At 63.9% G+C, this 19448-nt stretch overlaps 1 protein-coding gene across 1 annotated transcript in view; it reads right to left on the bottom strand.

The window, feature by feature from the left end:
• Positions 1 to 19448, bottom strand: part of PLD2 (phospholipase D2) — a 31848-nt gene extending 12400 nt beyond the window's left edge. Inside the window, 17 exon segments of the mRNA XM_084616320.1 lie at positions 726 to 833; positions 958 to 1076; positions 1601 to 1724; positions 1882 to 2049; positions 2504 to 2614; positions 2687 to 2765; positions 3508 to 3591; positions 3824 to 3973; positions 5059 to 5211; positions 5290 to 5382; positions 5675 to 5733; positions 5900 to 5965; positions 10586 to 10685; positions 11031 to 11173; positions 11453 to 11583; positions 11876 to 11990; positions 19197 to 19448. Of these exon segments, the coding sequence (XP_084472446.1) occupies positions 726 to 833; positions 958 to 1076; positions 1601 to 1724; positions 1882 to 2049; positions 2504 to 2614; positions 2687 to 2765; positions 3508 to 3591; positions 3824 to 3973; positions 5059 to 5211; positions 5290 to 5382; positions 5675 to 5733; positions 5900 to 5965; positions 10586 to 10685; positions 11031 to 11173; positions 11453 to 11583; positions 11876 to 11990; positions 19197 to 19400 (2007 nt within the window). The 5' untranslated portion in view covers positions 19401 to 19448.

The raw sequence follows: 19448 nt of genomic DNA, 5'->3' as shown, positions 1-19448 counted from the left end.
CCCCCCACGCTCCCTGGGCCCATCGGGTGATTTCTGCCCCCCCCCACGCTCCCTGGGGCCATCGGGTGATTTCTGCCCCCCCCACGCTCCCTGGGGCCATCGGGTGATTCCCCCCACACACACGCTCCCTGGGCCCATCGGGTGATTTCTGCCCACACACACGCTCCCTGGACCCATCGGGTGATTCCCCCCCACACACGCTCCCTGGGGCCATCGGGTGATTTCTGCCCCACACACACGCTCCCTGGGGCCATCGGGTGATTCCTGCCCCACACACACGCTCCCTGGGGCCATCGGGTGATTCCTGCCCCACACACACGCTCCCTGGGGCCATCGGGTGATTCCCCCCCACACACGCTCCCTGGGGCCATCGCGTGATTCCCCCCACACACACGCTCCCTGGGGCCATCGGGTGATTTCTGCCCACACACACGCTCCCTGGACCCATCGGGTGATTCCCCCCCACGCTCCCTGGGGCCATCGGGTGATTTCTGCCCCCCCCCCCCACGCTCCCTAGGCCCATCGGGTGATTCCCCCCACACACACGCTCCCTGGGGCCATCGGGTGATTCCCCCCCCGCCCACGCTCCCTAGGCCCATCGGGTGATTCCCCCCCCACACACGCTCCCTGGGCCCATCGGGTGACTCCCTGTGGCCCCATAGGGTGACCTGCCCAAGCTCCCTGGGCTCACTCAGCGCCCCCCTGCCCCCGGGGCGCCCGCTGACCTGCACGTTGGCGGGCTGGGCTCCGGCGAGGGGCAGGCGGTGGGCGGCGCCAAGCGACTTGGGCAGCAGGCAGGGGTACTCCGGGCCCCGGTACTTGTTCTTCACCGTCTGCAACGGGACAGGAGGTGGGCGGAGAGACCGCAGGTAGCGCCCCCCCACCCCTGGGGCACAGGCCCCGGCACCCTCCCCCCCCGAACTCGGGCCCCGTGGCAGGCTCCCGGCGGCCCCGGACCTTGGTGAAATTCCAGCGCTGGATGAAGTGGCGGGCGACGTCGCGGGCCGCTCTGCCATGCACAGCCACCCCCACGTCCCTCCAGGGCATCCGGGGCATCTGGGTCCTGTCGATGAAATCTGACACCCAGGGGGAGCCGGTCAGCAGGAGGGCAGGGGCTGGCCGGGTGACCCTTGACACCCCCGAACCCGTGTCCAAAGAACGACCCCATTGAGCCCCTGGAACGATCGCCGGCCCATCCTGAATTCAAGGGGCTTTTCGGGGCAACTCACCGGCTGGGCCTGGGTCACCTTGGCTGCAGAGTGGAGTCGGGGGTCAGACCCCACCCACTGGGGGTAGGGGGTGCTGTGTTGCTAAGGGGCAGGGGGAGGTCCACTTAAGCTCCCTCGATGGACGGGCACAGTTTAGGGGGTGTAACGCTCTCAGAGGCACAGGGGTTGGGGGGTGTAACGCTCTCAGGGGCACAGTTAAGGAGGTGTAACGCTCTCAGGGGCACAGTTAAGGGGATGTAACGCTCTCATACACACGCCAGGGGCAGAGTTAAAGGGATATAGCCCCAAGTCAGCCCCAGGCACGCACACTGCCCAGTCCAGCCTGCACACCCCGGCCCAATGCCGGAGGGACCCCCCACTTCCCCGCTCACCTTCGAAGGGCCGCTCGAGCTGCACCCAGTCCTTGGTGATGAGGTTGCTGTAGTCCTTGCCCAGCCAGAGTTGCTCGTTGACAGCCAGGTCAACGGGGGGCTCTTCCCCCAGGGGGACCCCGCTCTGAGGGAGACAGAGCCCAGCGTGAGGAGTGGGGTCACTCCCCGGGGGGGGACGGCGTCAAGAGAGAGATGGGGGAGGAGATCCGGGGAAGAGAAACTCGGGGACCTGGGGCAGGCGGATCCCCAGGAGAGGAGGGGGCCGCGCGGGGGGCTCTGACCTTGGGGTGGGGGGGCAGGTCGGTGAGCCGGTAGTGGTGGTCGTCCCAGCGCCCGTAGGCCAGGTCCAGCCCCCCGAGAAAGGCCACGCTCTGGTCCACCACCACCACCTTCTCGTGGTGGGCCCACAGGAACACAACGGAGGAGACGTGGTCGGGGTGGCGCATCACCTGGGCCGGGGGGCAGAGAGCTCAGAGACCCTTCCCCGGGGCCGAGGGGCGAGCGCCCTGGGCCGCCTCCCGGACGCCTGGGTCCCCTCCCCCCTCCCCGGGGCCGAGGGGCGAGCGCCCTGGGCCGCCTCCCGGACGCCTGGGTCCCCTCCCCGCTCCCCGGGGCCCACCGGGGGCGAGTGCCCTGGGCCGCCGTCCCGGACGCCTGGGTCCCCCCTCCCCACCCCGGGGGCGAGCGCCCTGCGCCGCCGTCCCGGACGCCTGGGTCCCCTCCCCCCTCCCCGGGGCCCACCGGGGGCGAGTGCCCTGGGCCGCCGTCCCGGACACCTGGGTCCCCCCTCCCCACCCCGGGGGCGAGCGCCCTGCGCCGCCTTCCCAGACGCCTGGGTCCCCTCCCCGGGGCCCACTGGGGGCGAGCGCCCTGCGTGGCGTCCCGGACGCCTGGGTCCCCTACCTTGATGTTGGGGTGCAGAAGCGTGAGCGCCCGCTTGCTGTAGCCGCTGTTGATGCCCAGGGCCAGCTCCACCTCCTTGAAGAGCAGCACGCAGACCCGCACGCCCTCCTCCTGGGGGGGGGCAGGCAGGGCATTAGAGGGGCGGGGGGTCCCCCGGGACCCCTCGCGCCCCGGGACACTCACCGCCTTGTGCTTCAAGAGGATGTCCAGGCGCCAGTCGTCCGTCTGCGCCGGGCGCTTCAGGTGGAGCTCGGGGCTCAGCCTGCGGGCCGAGAGGGGCCTTGGTGGCGGTGGTTTCTGCCCCCCCCGAGCCATGCCCCCCACTCCGCCGAGAGCCCGGCTCTCTGGGTGCCCCTGCCCCGCGCCCCGCCCAGTCCTTGCAGGGCGCTCGGGTGGGTTTTAGGAAACGCTTCCCGCCTCTCTGGGGAGTCGGCTCTGGGACAGGCGCCATAGGGGGGTCCCGTCGCTGGGGGGGCTCAGAGCAGGCTGGACAAACGCCCGTCGGGGCTGGGCTGGGGTTACTGGTCCTGGCTCAGCGCGGGGGGCCGGACTGCATGACCCCTCGAGGTCCCACCCAGCCCGACCTTCCGAGGGTCCTGGGACCCGGCGTGCCCCCCCAAGCCGTGGGGCTGCGGCGTCCCCGACTCTGCTTTGGGGCCGGGATCCCCGCGGAAGGAAAGGCTCCCCGGGGGGCAGATCAGTGGGGCCCAGCGCACACCCGGGCGGGGCGTGGGGCCAGGCCCTAGAAGGGGAGGCAGTGAGAAGGTTGGAGGGCAGGCAGGAGGGGTGGGGAGGGTGAACAGCGCGGAGCCCTGGGGGTCAGGACCTGGGGGGGGCCCGGACGTGCGTGTGAGGGGCAGACCCCTGGGGGGGGCAGGTCAGGGCCCTGAGGGCAGCAGGGGGGGCAGGTCAGGGCCCTGGGGGCAGCAGGGGGGGCAGGTCAGGGCCCTGGGGGCAGCAGGGGGGGCAGGTCAGGGCCCTGGGGGCAGCAGGGGGTCACTCACCACCAGTCAGTGATATAAATCTCCTCCTTCGCTTGCATCAGCACGTCAGCCAGAGCCGCAAAGTACCCGGCGCCATTCACAAACCTGCCACGGGTGGGGAGAGACTGGACCCTTGGGGGGCTGCATACCCCCAGGAACGACCCCCCCCCGTCTGCCCCCTCCCAGCCCCCACTGCCCCCGGATTCCCTGGCACTGGGACCTGCCCCATCTCACTCCCCCCACCCCTCCACGCAGGATCCCGTCCCCTCCCCGGGGGGGCCGAGTGCCCCCTCCACAGTCCTCTGTGCCCCGCCCCCAGCGGGTGCCCCCCTCTCACCAGCGGGTGGGGGAGCCCTTGCGGACGGGCGCGAAGGCCTGGTGGCCGTGCAGGTGCAGGAAGTCCTTGCCCTGCTCCTCGGCCAGGTCCGTGATCTCCTGCCCCCACCAGCGCGCCTGCCGGTAGCTGCTGCACTTCAGAATCAGCGTCCTGGGGGGCAGGGGGGGGAGAGAAATCACAAACCAGCCCCCACCCTGTCCCGGAGCCGGGAGAGAACCCAGGAGTCCTGGCTCCCAGCCCCCCCTGCTCTAACCCACCAGCTCCCACTCCGTTCCCGGAGCCGGGAGAGAACCCAGGAGTCCTGGCTCCCAGACCCCCCTGCTCTAACACACCAGCCCCCACTCCCCTCCCGGAGCCGGGGAGAGAACCCAGGAGTCCTGGCTCCCAGCCCCCCCGCTCTCACCCACCAGCCCCCACTCCGCTCCCGGAGCCAGGGAGAGAACCCAGGAGTCCTGGCTCCCAGACCCCCCTGCTCTCACCCACCAGCCCCCACTCCCCTCCCAGAGCTGGGGAGCGAACCCAGGAGTCCTGGCTCCCAGACCCCCCTGCTCTAACCCACCAGCTCCCACTCTGTTCCCGGAGCCGGGAGAGAACCCAGGAGTCCTGGCTCCCAGACCCCCCTGCTCTAACACACCAGCCCCCACTCGCCTCCCAGAGCCGGGGAGAGAACCCAGGAGTCCTGGCTCCCAGCCCCCCCGCTCTCACCCACCAGCCCCCACTCCGCTCCCAGAGCCAGGGAGAGAACCCAGGAGTCCTGGCTCCCAGCCCCCCCTGCTCTCACCCCCCAGCCCCCCCCTCCCCTCCTGGAGCCAGGGAGAGAACCCAGGAGTCGTGGCTCCCAGCCCCCCCGCTCTCACCCACCAACCCCCACTCCGCTCCCGGAGCCAGGGAGAGAACCCAGGAGTCCTGGCTCCCAGCCACCCCGCTCTCACCCCCCAGCCCCCAGCCCCCCTCCCCTCCCGGAGCCAGGGAGAGAACCCAGGAGTCCTGGCTCCCAGCCCCCCCTGCTCTCACCCCCCAGCCCCCCCTCCCCTCCTGGAGCCAGGGAGAGAACCCAGGAGTCGTGGCTCCCAGCCCCCCCTGCTCTAACCCACCAGCCCCCACTCCCCTCCCAGAGCCGGGGAGAGAACCCAGGAGTCCTGGCTCCCAGCCCCCCCGCTCTCACCCCCCAGCCCCCCCTCCCCTCCCAGAGCCAGGGAGAGAACCCAGGCAGGGTGGAACCCCGGCGTCCGGACCTGGCGGTGTTCTCGATGCGGACCCCGTACTTGCTGTCGGTGGGTTTCTTCCCCACCATGACCCTGAATCCTGGGTCGAAGAGCAGCACATAGGAGACGACCCCCGACTCCGGCTTGAGGTACAGCAGGAAGGAGTCCTTCACCACCAGCCACCTGGAGGGGGGAGGAGAGGGGCCTGTGAGTGGGGGGAGGGCCACACAGACCCCCGCCCCGCCCGGCCCCCCAGCTCACCTCTTTGACCAGCGGTAGCAGATCTGGTGGCGCCCACAGCAGTTGAACCCCTGGATTCGGTGCCCACCGGAGCGCTTCAGGATCATGCCCTCCCTGCAGCAGGAGCTAGGTCAGTGGGGAGAGAACCCAGGAGTCCTGGCTCCCAGCCCCACCCCCCTGCTCTAACCCACCTGCCCCCACTCTCCCCCAGGGCCGGGAACAGAACCCAGGAGTCCTGGCTCCAAGTGGCGCTTGCCCCCCCACCCCAAATCACTCCCCTCCTGTGTGTGGGAAGCCTTTCTCGCTGGCCCCCTCCCCACCCCCGTACAAGGCCCCCCCAGAAGTGGTTGTCATGGTGGCTGGCAGGCCGCTGGGTCCCTGGGCAGAGAAAGCGAACTGGACTCACAGACCCTTGGGTCCCAGGTCGGGGATGAAGGAGAGCTGGCTGACATCCAGGAACTCCGCCTGTGGGGGAGAGCTGCTCAGAGCAAGACCGGCAGGGGTGGGGAAACTGAGGCACAGAGGCGGTGCAGAGAATGGAACCCAGGAGTCCTGGCTCCCCGCCCCCTCCCGCTCCCCTCCCAGAGCCACGGAGAGAGCCCAGGAAGTTGAAGGGGGCGCGATACGTTACCATGGCATGGTAGTTGCGGTAGAAGGACATTGCCAGCAGGGAGTTCAGATAGCTCTCGAGGTACTTCTGTGGGAAGCAAGGCAAGGCGTGAGAGCCCCACACCGAGGGAGGGAGTTTGGCCTGGACCCTCCCCGCCCCGCCCGCTGCCCCAGACATCCCCAGCTGCCTTCAAGGGCTCCCCATCTCCCCGTCCCTCTGAAGGGCTTGCTCTGCCCTAAATCTCCGCTCCCCTCACTGGCAGAGGGGATAACTCCCCCCCCCCGGTTTGTACAGAACCAGGCGGAGATCTACTAGCTCTAAAATCTGCCAGGACCCGGGGACCGGACGCAACCGGTTCAGTTCCCTCGCACCAGATCCTGCTTCCCGTGGTCCATGGGTCCCTTTTGAATGCCGGACGTGCCGAGAAACCCCGGTCTTACGCGGCCAGTGTGTTAAGGGTGGGTGCATTCAACTAATTAAAATGCTTTCAATTGACATGAATTCGACTTTCCACCCGAGTTCAGCGCAGCACCCGAGGTGGGGCAGAGAATGGAACCCAGGAGTCCTGGCTCCCAGCCCCCACTCCCCCTGCTCTAACCCACCAGCCCCCACTCCCCTCCCAGAGCCGGGGAGAGATCTGTGACGCTCTGTACCTCAGGGGAAGACCCTACACCCCCAGGTTCATCCTTGTAAAATGATTGTGTGGCGTCCAATGCAAAGTTTGTCGTGTCGGGCTGTGACGAAGTGGGACTCTTCTTAATGTTTCCTCTGAATAGTGTGGGGGTGCCTCAGTTTCCCCTAGGCAGTTCTTAAGTATCTAGGGGGTGGGGTAAGGGTGTATGATCATTGCAGAGCCCTAGAGGGCCGGTGTGTGCAGGGGTCTGGACACAGAGAAGGGCCGACACCCTGTTTCCTGGCCACGGATGGCCTGGCCCTTCCCCCCTGCAAGGTGAGAGCTAAAGGGTTGGAGAACAAAGGAATCAGGTGAGCACCTGGCCCGGGAAAGGAACAAAGCCCAGAGGAGGAGGGGCTGGAGGGAGTTTCAGTTTGGGGCTGGCTGGGACATGGAGTGAAGGGCAGACGGGGTTGTCTGGGTCACTGCCCCCCAGAATGGACCCAGCTGAGGGGTCCCGTTCTCTGCACCTGCAAGCTCTGTTTTAGACCATGTTCCTGTCGTCTAATAAACCTTCTGTTTTACTGGCTGGCTGAGAGTCCCGTCTGACTGCGGAGTTGGGGGGCAGGACCCTCTGGCTTCCCGAGGACCCTGCCTGAGTGGACTCACTGGGGGGAAGCGCACGGAGGGGCAGAGGATGCTGAATGCTCTGAGGTCAGACCCAGGAAGGTGGAAGCCGGGTGAGCTGTGTGTCCTGCAGACAGGCTGCTCACAGAGAGGAGACTGCCCCAGAGTCCTGCCTGGCTTCATGGGGAGCAGTTCCAGAGCATCGCCCGGGGACTCCGTGACACGGGCGTGTTGGGAAGGCTTATGGTGCCCTGAGTGTTGTTGTTACAGTGAGGTTATAGGTTATAATTTCATGGATATCGTTATGAGGCTAAAAACGTGTCCTCATGGTTTAAAGGAAGCCCGGGCAAAAACTGTCCAGGAGCAGAGGGGCAGGTGTGCCCATATTTTAAAAAGGGAAGACAGAGAACCCAGGGAACTACAGACGGGCCAGCCTCACTTCAGTCCCTGGAAAAATCATGGAGCAGGTCTTCAAGGAATCAATTCTGAAGCACTTGGAGGAGAGGAAAGTGATCAGGACCGGTCACCATGGATTCACCAAGATTGACCAACCAGATTGCCACCTATGGCGAGATAACTGGGTCTGTGGATGAGGGGAAAGCAGTGGACGTGTTGTTCCTTGACTTTAGCAAAGCTTTTGACACGGTCTCCCACAGTATTCTTGTCAGCAAGTTAAGGAAGTATGGGCTGGATGAATGGATGATAAGATGGATAGAAAGTTGGCTAGATCGTCGGGCTCAGCGGGGAGTGATCAATGGCTCCATGTTTAGTTGGCAGCCGGTATCAAGTGGAGTGCCCCAAGGGTCGGTCCTGGGGCCGGTTTTGTTCACTATCTTCATTAATGATCTGGAGGATGGTGTGGATTGCACTCTCAGCGAGTTTGCAGAGGACACTAAACTGGGAGGAGAAGTAGATATGCTGGAGGGCAGGGATAGGATACAGAGGGACCTAGACAAATTGGAGGATTGGGCCAAAAGAAATCTGATGAGGTTCAACAAGGACAAGTGCAGAGTCCTGCCCTTAGGACGGAAGAACCCAATGCACAGCTACAGACTAGGGACCGAATGGCTAGGCAGCAGTTCTGCGGAAAAGGACCTAGGGGTGACAGTGGACGAGAAGCTGGATATGAGTCAGCAGTGTGCCCTTGTTGCCAAGAAGGTCAACGGCATTTTGGGATGTATAAGTAGGGGCATAGCGAGCAGATCGAGGGACGTGATCGTTCCCCTCTATTTGACATGGGTGAGGCCTCATCTGGAGTACTGTGTCCAGTTTTGGGCGTCACACGACAAGAAGGATGTGGATAAATTGGAAAACGTCCAGAGAAGGGCAACAAAAATGATTAGGGGACTGGAACACATGACTTACGAGGAGAGGCTGAGGGAACTGGGATTGTTTGGTCTGCGGAAGAGAAGAATGAGGGGGGATTTGATAGCTGCTTTCAACTTCCTGAGAGGTGGTTCCAAAGAGGATGGCTCTAGACTGTTCTCAGTGGTGGCAGATGACAGAACGAGGAGTAATGGTCTCAAGTTGCAGTGGGGGAGGTTTAGATTGGATATTAGGAAAAACTTTTTCACTAAGAGGGTGGTGAAACACTGGAATGCGTTACCTAGGGAGGTGGTAGAATCTCCTTCCTTAGAAGTTTTTAAGGTCAGGCTTGAGAAAGCCCTGGCTGGGATGATTTAGTTGGGGGTGGTCCTGCTTTGCACTGGGGGTGGGACTAGATGACTCCTGAGGTCTCTTCCAACCCTGATCTATGAACCCAGCCCAGCCTCACAGGAACAAAGGACGCTGGCCTCGGCAGCAACAAAAGAATTGTTTCAGAGTAGCAGCCGTGTTAGTCTGTATTCGCAAAAAGAAAAGGAGGACTTGTGGCACCTTAGAGACTAACCCATTTATTTGAGCATGAGCTTTCGTGAGCTACAGCTCACTTCATCGGATGCATACTGTGGAAAGTGTAGAAGATCTTTTTATATACAAACAAAGCATGAAAAAATACCTCCTCCCACCCCACTCTCCTGCTGGTAATAGCTTATCTAAAGTGACCACTCTCCTTACAATGTGTATGATAATCAGGTTGGGCCATTTGTGCTGGAAATAGCCCACCTTGATTATCATACACATTGTAAGGAGAGTGGTCACTTTAGATAAGCTATTACCAGCAGGAGAGTGGGGTGGGGGAGGTATTTTTTCATGCTTTGTGTGTATAAAAAGATCTTCTACACTTTCCACAGTATGCATCCGATGAAGTGAGCTGTAGCTCACGAAAGCTTATGCTCAAAAGAATTGTTGACTCTGGAGTGAGTCCCCCGCTTCCTTTGGTCAGTTTGGGCCTGGGATGAGGTAATGCTCCCCTAACTCTGGGGGTGGGAACCAAGAGGGAGGAAAGAACACGAGGAAAGGGAGAGACGTTCTCTCCCACCTCCATCTACAGACCCCACCACCCAGCGGCTGAAGCGCTGGTCAAAGGGGAGAGCCTGGCCGAAGGGCAACCAGGCAGCCTGTGGTGAGAGACATCTACGTTTGTGAGGGACCGAAAGCCTTACGAGCAGCTTCGAGCGCGTTTTGCTTTCATTTCGCTTCACCAGATCCGACTTCTTGTGCCTTGACTGACAATCTCTTAAAATCGGTCTTGGTAGCTCGCAGATCTGTGCGTTTGTTCTCCCCGAAGCCGTGCGGTTGGCTGGGAGGTGTCCGAGGCTGCCCTTGGGAGAACAAGCCGGGTACCTAGCCATGTCTTTGGTACGGTGATGGGCTCCTACACGCTGGCCGCGTCCAGCGGGCAGAACGGGACGCTGCAAGGCGGGGGTTCCCAGGGTTGTGTCTGGGACCGGAGATTTTGGCTCGTGGCATTCGCTTGCACAATCCAAGGAGCAGCTCACATGCCAGAAGCTGTGCGTGAACAGCCCAGGAGTGGGGGTTCTCACAAGAACCCAGGAGTCCTGGCTCCCAGCCCCCCCCCCCCCCAGAGCTGGGGAGACACCCCGAAACGTGACTCAATCTCTCGGGAAGAGCGAACGGGTCGGTCGCCCTCGGCTAACAGGCGACAAGGCAGACTCCTGACAGTAAGTGAAGACTCAGGAGGAAGGCGAGCTGGGTGACGTCACTGCGTAAACGAGGGGGTGTAGCCGCAGCCTGGCCTCCCGGCTAGCGCCGAGGGACCCGGGCTGCGGTCACCGGCCAGTGAGAGTCGGCCTGGCCTTGGGAAAAGAGAAAAGCCCAAAGGCAAAATGTCTGTGATTTGCACGGGGCTGCAGCTCCTGGATTTCAATCCGGATTATATATCAGTGATTTAAAGCAGTCCTGCCTGCCTCCGGGACTCCTCCCAGCCCCCCAGAATCCACACGGGGGCTCCTCTGCACCCCCAGCTGCCCCATGGCCCCCCCATGCTGCCCATGGCCCTTCCTAGCCCTGGAACCCAGGAGTGGCCCCCCCCGAGCCCCCCGCATCCCACCCCCTCTGCCCCCTACCTGTTTGCTGGAGGGGCGTCTGGAAGTGCCATCACCCCCATGGGGCAGGGCGGGCATCTCCAGAGAGGTGGCCTCTGCGCGGGACCCATGGACAGCAAACCTGGGGGGTGCAATCAGAGCCGGGGTGAGACAGGCCCCGTGCCCCATTCCCTGCCCCCCTGAGTCAGCCAATCCCAGCCCTGGGGCTGGGTGGGAGCTCGTGCCCCCTAGAGGGGACAGGCCCCGTGCCCCATTCCCTGCCCCCCTGAGTCAGCTAGTCCCAGCCCTGGAAGGGTTATCCTAGGGCGTTTTGGGGCAGCTAGTTGCTTTGGAGACCAATTTGGGGCGAGGCCTGGGAAATGCCAGCTGGCGCGTGGGGCAGCAGGGATCGGGGCCCTTCCAGTGCTGGGGGGGTTCCTGCGGCACAGGACCCGCTGTAGGGCTGGGGGTGGGGGGCGGTTCGGACCTGGAGAGGGGCAGGAAGCTCATGAAGATCTTGTGTCTCATCAGGTCACGGTGCAGCTCCTGGAAGTGCTTGAACTTCTTCTTCATGGTCCAGGTGAAATCGCCGTGGGTCAGGCGCAGGGAGTACAGTGTGCTGGGCCGGATCTGCCGGGAGAGAACCCAGGAGTCCTGGCTGCCAGCCCCCCCGTTCTCACCCCCCAGCCCCCCCTCCCCTCCCAGAGCCAGGGAGAGAACCCAGGAGTCCTGGCTGCCAGCCCGTGCTGCGCTAACTCACCGGACCCCCCTCCCCTCCCAGAGCTGGGGAGAGAACCCAGGAGTCCAGGCTGCCAGCCCCCCTGCTCTGACCCACCAGCCCCCACTGCCCTCCCAGAGCCGGGGAGAGAACCCAGGCGTCCTGGCTCCCAGCCCCCCGTCCCCGCTCACCTTGGAGCCGGTGGTGTACCGCTCGGTGCCCTCCACCCGGGCGATGACGGGCACCCCCTTGGCAAACACCGGCCCCTGCGACTTGAGCGGCTTCAGGTCATAGACCGCCAGGAAGGGGTAGAGCGGGCCCCCTGCAGGACGGACGGACGGGTCAGGGTGGGCGGACACACGGACCCCCCCTCCCTGTCTCCCTCCCCCACATGCATGGAGGCGGCAAAGCCCCCTGCTGAGTGACAGACACACGGACACACCGGACCCCGGTTTGGGAGGGCCGGGCACCAGCCATTTGGCCGGTGCCAGGACGCCTGGGTTCCTGGGAGGGTCCTGACACCCAGCCCTTGGCTGAGGGGGTTGGGCTGCCCACCCCCCACGCTGCGCCAGGGCGCCGGAGTCTTAACCCCCCCGCCCCCCCGCCCCACTCACCTGGCTCCTCCCCCTCCCGCAGCCCGTCCACTTCGTCCCCATCCAGCTGCAGGTCCGAGGCGTCCAGCGAGGTGCCCCCGGCGAAGGGGCCAGCCAGGTTCTGCATGGTGCCGGCCTGTGCCGGGAGAGGGGCGGAGATGGGGAAGGGGAGAGAACCCAGGAGTCCGGGCTCCCAGCCCCCCCTGCTGTAACCCACCAGCCCCCACACCCCTCCCAGAGCCGGGGAGAGAACCCAGGAGTCCTGGCTCCCAGCCCCCCTGCTGTAACCCACCAGCCCCCACTCCCCTCCCAGAGCCGGGGAGAGAACCCAGGAGTCCGGGCTCCCAGCCCCCCCTGCTGTAACCCACCAGCCCCCACTCCCCTCCCAGAGCCGGGGAGAGAACCCAGGAGTCCGGGCTCCCAGCCCCCCCTGCTGTAACCCACCAGCCCCCACACCCCTCCCAGAGCCGGGGAGAGAACCCAGGAGTCCGGGCTCCCAGCCCCCCTGCTTTAACCACCAGCCCCCACTCCCCTCCCAGAGCCGGGGAGAGAACCCAGGAGTCCGGGCTCCCAGCCCCCCCTGCTGTAACCCACCAGCCCCCACTCCCCTCCCAGAGCCAGGGAGAGAACCCAGGTGTCCGGGCTTCCAGCCCCCCTGCTTTAACCACCAACCCCCACTCCCCTCCCACAGCTGGGGAGAGAACCCAGGAGTTCGGGCTCTCAGGCTCCCCCCCCCGCTTTAACCACCAGTGGTCAGGGTCCTGGCGGGCAGGGAGGAGGGGAGAGGGAACCCAGGTGTCCGGGAGGGCGGACAGACGGGTTGGCTGGGTTTCCTGGGACAAATTCCTGGTGGGGCCAGGCTCCCCCCCCCCCCGGGATAATGCCCCTCCTCCGCTCCACCGGCCTGGGGGGTGGAAGAGGATTCACGGGGCTCCCCCAGGGCAAGCGGGGGGTGACCCAGGTGGATCGGTCAGGGACCATTGTGGGGTTAATCGGGGGGAGCCCCCCCCGGCTGCTTATGTAACAGCAGCCCCTGGCCTGCGGCCCAGACGGTCACTATGGGGACGGGGGGGGGCTTTACAGAGCAGAGCTTGGGGGGCACCAGGAGGGGGCTGGGCTAGCAGGGGGCTGGGGACGGCCTTTGGCGGCAGCCCCCCCTCACCCCCCAGCGAGGCCAGGGTGGGGGGGGTCCGCACCCAGCTCCGCTGCGCTTCCACATTCCTTTCCTCTGAGCCGGGACGGGGAGTGGCCGGGGGAGAGGTGACCCCCCCCCGTGCCCCTCGGCCCTGCCCCCCAGCTCCCTGCCAGCCCCCCCAGTCCACCCCGCCCCACCCGTCATCCTGGCCCACAGCCTCCCCCGTGCCCCTCGGCCCTGCCCCCCAGCCCCCTGCCAGCCCCACCCGTCATCCTGGCCCACAGCCTCCCCCGTGCCCCTCGGCCCCGCCCCCCAGCTCCCTGCCAGCCCCCCCAGTCCAGCCCGCCCCACCCGTCATCCTGGCCCACAGCCCCCCCCGTGCCCCTCGGCCCCGCCCCCCAGCTCCCTGCCAGCCCCCCCAGTCCACCCCGCCCCACCCGTCATCCTGGCCCACAGCCCCCCCCGTGCCCCTCGGCCCTGCCCCCCAGCTCCCTGCCAGCCCCCCCAGTCCACCCCGCCCCACCCGTCATCCTGGCCCACAGCCCCCCCCCCGTGCCCCTCGGCCCTGCCCCCCAGCCCCCTGCCAGCCCCACAGTCCCCCGGTGCCCCTCAGTCCTGCCCCCCAGCTCCCTGCCAGCCCCCCCAGTCCACCCCGCCCCACTCGTCATCCTGGCCCACAGCCCCCCCCCCGTGCCCCTCGGCCCTGCCTCCCAGCTCCCTGCCAGCCCCCCCAGTCCACCCCGCCCCACCCGTCATCCTGGCCCACAGCCCCCCCGTGCCCCCCAGTCCTCTGCCAGCCCCCCCAGTCCACCCCGCCCCACCCGTCATCCTGGCCCACAGTCCCCCGGTGCCCCTCAGTCCTGCCCCCCAGCTCCCTGCCAGCCCCCCAGCCCCCCCGTGCCCCTCAGTTCTGCCCCCCCAGCCCCCTGCCAGCCCCACCCGTCCCCACAGTCCCGCCGTGCCCCTCGGCCCTGCCCCCCAGCCCCCTGCCAGCCCCCCCAGTCCACCCTGCCCCACAGCCCCGCCACCGCGGTTGTAATTAGCAAACGGAGATTTTGAGTCACTTCCAAGTCACGTGGGGGAGTGTGACGAAGTGGGCCTGTTCTTAATGTTTCCTCCGAATATTGTGGGGGTGCCTCAGTTTCCCCTATGCAGTTCTTAAGTATCTAGGTGGTGGGGTAAGGGTGTATGATCATTGCAGAGCCCTAGAGGGCAGGTGTGTGCAGGGGTCTGGACACAGAGAATGGCCGACACCCTGTTTTCTGGCAACTGATGGCCTGGGCCCTTCCCCCCCTGCAAGGTGAAAGCTGAAGGGTTGGAGAACAAAGGAATCAGGTGACCACCTGGCCCGGGAAAGGAACAAAGCCCAGAGGAGGAGGGGCTGGAGGGAGTTTCAGTTTGGGGCTGGCTGGGACATGGAGTGAAGTGCAGACGTGGTTGTCTGGCTCACTGCCCCCCAGAATGGACCCAGCTGAGGGGTCCCGTTCTCTGCACCTGCAAGCTCTGTGTTAGACCATGTTCCTGTCGTCTAATAAACCTTCTGTTTTACTGGCTGGCTGAGAGTCCCGTCTGACTGCGAAGTTGGGGTGCAGGACCCTCTGGCTTCCCCAGGAGCCCCACCTGAGTGGACTCACTGCGGGGAAGCGCACGGAGGGGCAGAGGATGCTGAATGCTCCGAGGTCAGACCCAGGAAGGTGGAAGCTGTGTGAGCTGTGTGTCCTGAAGACAGGCTGCTCACAGAAAGGCGACTACCCCAGAGTCCTGACTGGCCTCATGGGGAGCAGTTCCAGAGCATCGCCCAGGGACTCCGTGACAACTGGTGGCAGCGGTGGGATGTACTGCACCCCGTGGATGGCACTTCCTGCAGTAAGTGACTGGGGAGCAGTAACACGAAGGGGGATCGCCGAGGACCAGGCCTGCTGAAGGCTCAGAGAGGAGCGGTTTCGGGGGGCGGTTAACCCCTGGGAGTGTGTGACCAGCGAGAAGGACTGTGCAGTAATAGGGTCCCCCTGGGGACTGCAGTGAGCAGTCTCAGGGGCGGAGGAGCCTGCAGCTTGGCCCGGGGAGAGAGAAGGACTTTTGCAGTAACAGGGTTCCCCTGGGGATTGCAGTGAGCAGTCCAAGGGGCGGAGGAGTCTGCAGCTCGACCCTGGCAAAGAGGTGGTGACCTCGAGAAGGGCTGGCACACTAGGGGTTCTCCCTGGAAACCGTGGGGAGCTGAGAACACACGGGCCTGTGAGTCCACAACAACTTGGGAGGAGCGGAGTGATGGCCTGTCACCGTCTCCTTAAGAAGGACATTGTAACCCTGTGCAAAAAGAGAGGGTTGAGCGTTGGAAAGTTCACCAAAGCAGAGTTCATCGTGCAGCTGGAGGAGGATGACCGCTCTAAGGGACAGATTCCTGACCCCAAATGGGGCTATAGCAGGATCTGGGAGCAGCTGGAGTGGGAGCCAGGCATCACCAAGACTCCTGTCCCCGACCAGACGAGGGTCTTCACGATCGGGTTCCCCATCCGGGGATCGGAGACGGACGGGATTGGAGCTGAGTCCGAGGGAGCAAGAGGACTGTGGGAGACAGCGAGAGCCCGAGAAAGAGCTGCAGAAGCAGCAGCAGCGTGAACTGGCGGTGGTGGGGTGGAGAGGCCTGGGGACCTCCCCGGGGTGAGTGGGGATAGACCCCGGGGGGCCAGTTCCGCAGGGAACCTCGAGATTAAATTGCTGCCCCTGGTTAAGGAGGGGGGGATGTGGAGGCCACCTCACTGCCTTTGAGCAGGCTGGCGATTTGAACCAAGGGGACCCTGCGGAAAAGCCCCGGTGTCTAGCTCCCTTGCTGGGTCCCAAGGCCACAGACTCTGTCGTCCAGATGGTTGGGGATGTGGACAGGCTCCCACTCCTGACCCCAACCTATATGTCTGTGTGGAGTTTCCTGGGGCCAGGCCCCTCGGACCCCCAGTGGGAGCGGAAGGTGATGGTCAATGGGGAGACATTCCTGGGGTGGCGAGATCCTGGGACAGAGAGAACTGTTGTCAGGCCCTGGGTGGTGCAGCCTCAGATGCTGAGGGGCTGTGTGAGCTGTGTGAGGGTCCCAGGGACGAAGCCCCTCGCCTTCCCTATGGCCCAGATCCCTGTGCAGACCCAGGAGGAGTGGGGCTGGCTGGTCGTTGGGGTGCCCCAGGACACCAGCTGCGAGACCCTGTTGTGGGGTGACTGTGTCTCTTTGGGACAGGATCCAGGCCCTGTTCCTGTAACGGCCAAGGGTTTGAATTTGAATCCAGGGAACCAATCGGCGGAGAGGGAAATGGTCAGTGAAAATGCAGATGACCTGGCTGGCAGCAGGGAGGAGCCGCTAGGCTCAGGATACCTGCCTGCCTGTAACCAGACCCCTGGGGCTGGGTGGGACAGAGAGATGCTCCCTGCCCCCTTGCACACCAGAGTGGGGACTCTAGCTGGCTCTGATGCATTGAGGAAAGCAGTGGCCTGCTCCCACTGGGACAGCAAGGGCAGTGCTGAGCACAGTGGGAGCTGAGACCCCAGCAGAGTGGGGGGAGACACAGGCAGGGCAGGGGATCTGTGGGGAGTGGCAAGGTGCTTGGTAAGGAAAGTTTGGATGAGCCTAGGCAGCCTTGTGATCTGATGGCTGTGTCCAATCAGCAGGGTGGGAAGGCGAGGAGAGTGGAAGATGAGAGTCCCTGGACCTTACCTGTTAGCTGGGTGGAGAATTGGGACAGTGAAGGAAATGGGTCTCTGTCTGTCAGGGGTATTGACTTGCCTATGGAGGGAGCTACCCTGATCTCCAAGCAGTTGTCTGTGACCAGCCTTGTGTGCTGGGACAAAGGGAATGAGATCCCAACCTGTGTGTCTGGTAAAGGAGAAAGTGTGTCCGGCTCTTCTTGGTCTGTGGAGCAGACAGAAGGGGCCTTTCAGCCTGTGATGGTTGAGGGTCGTGCAGTTGTCTCAGAGCTGGTTCTGGATTCAGCTAAAGCCCAGGAAGGGAAGGGTCCTAAGTTTGTGTCTGCTCGGGAGAATGGCCCTGTAACTAGGTCGCATCCAGTTAGGGTCTATGTAAAATCCCCGAGACCAGACAATTCTGGTGCTTGTATTTTGCCTGTTGCTAGTGTGTTGTTGGAAAGGGTGGAGCAACTCTGTCTAATCAGGGTGAGATCCTAGCCAGGGCACAAGGAGAGCATGAAGGTGATGTGATTGTGTTACCTACTGAGGGTGTGGAAACCTGTAGCAAGGAGGAAAAGATTCCTGAACTTGGGTGTGGCAAAGGGAAGGAGAATGCTTCTAACCTTTTATCTAGGAAGTCTGTAAGTTTGCCTGAAAGGGGATTGTGTAGGAATCCGCCTGATGGGCCAGAGGTGATTCTGGATGTAAGGGAGACCCAGAAAGAGTCTGTTGTTGCTCAGGAAAGTGTTCCCCTAGAGCAAGCCCTAGGTAAAGAGGGTAAGAGCAGAATTTCTGGGAGGGGTGAATTGTTGCATAGAAAAGCCCTTGGGAAAGGAATCCTCATGGAGTCTTTGCAAGCAGTTTACTGCAACTGAAGGGTGTGAAAGTGATTTAATCAAGAAAGTTTCAGTTCCTAACAGCCAGAAATTTTCTGTTGTGAATGGATCCACTGACTTTCCTGTTGAAAGATCCAGTGTGGATAGCTTTGAGAAGGTCTCAGATGGAGTGAAAGCTGTTTAGAAAGGTATACCGTCCTATAACCAAGTGGCTGTGTTTGGCCAGCTTGTTGGGGAGACAAGGTTGTTGAGAAAGGGATGTCTCCATGCTAGTTCTGTAAGTGAACAGTATGTGGCCCAGGTCAAGATGGGGGCCCTTAACCAAGAGAGCCCGAATTGCAGCCCTCCAGACTGGAGCTCTTGGAGAAAACCCAATCCCAGTTTGACCCCCTGGGGTTTTGGGGTGGCCAAAGGGCATGGGCTGCAGAAACCTTCCCACATGCAGCCTGCTAGTGCTATCGACCACCCCCGACCTAAGGGAGGGCGTGAAACTGGAAGGACCTGGTGTAACTCCTACCAAGGAATGGGAGAGATGCTGGGGCATCCATGGGAACATTGGTGGCTTCGAACTTCCCCAGGTCACCGGGTAAAGTGACCCCGCTCAGTTCGATCTCGAAGGGGGGAGAGATGTGACGAAGTGGGCCTGTTCTTAATGTTTCCTCCGAATATTGTGGGGGTGCCTCAGTTTCCCCTATGCAGTTCTTAAGTATCTAGGTGGTGGGGTAAGGGTGTATGATCATTGCAGAGCCCTAGAGGGCAGGTGTGTGCAGGGGTCTGGACACAGAGAATGGCCGACACCCTGTTTCCTGGCCACTGATGGCCTGGGCCCTTCCCCCCTGCGAGGTGAGAGCTGAAGGGTTGGAGAACAAAGGAATCAGGTGACCACCTGGCCCGGGAAAGGAACAAAGCCCAGAGGAGGAGGGGCTGGAGGGAGTTTCAGTTTGGGGCTGGCTGGGACATGGAGTGAAGTGCAGACGTGGTTGTCTGGCTCACTGCCCCCCAGAATGGACCCAGCTGAGGGGTCCCGTTCTCTGCACCTGCAAGCTCTGTGTTAGACCATGTTCCTGTCGTCTAATAAACCTTCTGTTTTACTGGCTGGCTGAGAGTCCCGTCTGACTGCGAAGTTGGGGTGCAGGACCCTCTGGCTTCCCCAGGAGCCCCACCTGAGTGGACTCACTGCGGGGAAGCGCACGGAGGGGCAGAGGATGCTGAATGCTCCGAGGTCAGACCCAGGAAGGTGGAAGCTGTGTGAGCTGTGTGTCCTGAAGACAGGCTGCTCACAGAAAGGCGACTACCCCAGAGTCCTGACTGGCCTCATGGGGAGCAGTTCCAGAGCATCGCCCAGGGACTCCGTGACAGGGAGCGAGACGGGCGGGGGGGGCGGGGAACGGGGGGGCAGAGAGCAGCTTTGTCCCTGCAGGCCCCCCCCGGCGGCTGCATCTGGGGAGGGTCCCGTCGTCTGGGAGGCGCAGGTGGCTCAGCTCCGCCCCTGGCGGGGGGGTTGCTCTGGGTAACGGGGACGGGAGAACGGGACCCCCCCTTGTTATGGGGCGGGAACCAGGGCTCCTCCCCCCCCACAGGGGAGGGACCGGCGGCGGCAGCGACCCACACGTCCCGGGGGGGGCACAAAGAGGGGGGATCTAGGACCTCCCCCCCGAGGAAATTCCCTTCCCCCCCGCTTGTGGGGAACCCTGACACTTACCAGGGGTCGCCCCGCCCCACGGCCTGGGGGTGCGCGGCCCCCGACTCCCCGCGCCCGGCCGGGTGGGACACGGCGCCGCTGGGCCGGGAAGGGGAAGTTGTGGGGGGAGCTTGGAGCCCGGCCCGGGTCAGCCCAGCCCGGCCCGGCCCGGCCTCGCCTCCGCCCGCCAGGCAGGGAGCGGGGGGCAGACACGCCCTGCCCCATAGACTGGAGCGGACGCCCCGCGGGGTGGGGCTAGGGGCGGCCTGGGGG

The sequence above is a fragment of the Lepidochelys olivacea genome, assembly GCF_965140295.1.
Source record: "Lepidochelys olivacea isolate rLepOli2 genome assembly, chromosome: 28".
NCBI classification, from domain to species: domain Eukaryota; kingdom Metazoa; phylum Chordata; order Testudines; family Cheloniidae; genus Lepidochelys; species Lepidochelys olivacea.
The sequence above is the reverse complement of the archived record's forward strand: the minus strand, read 5'-3'. Positions and strand labels throughout refer to the sequence as shown.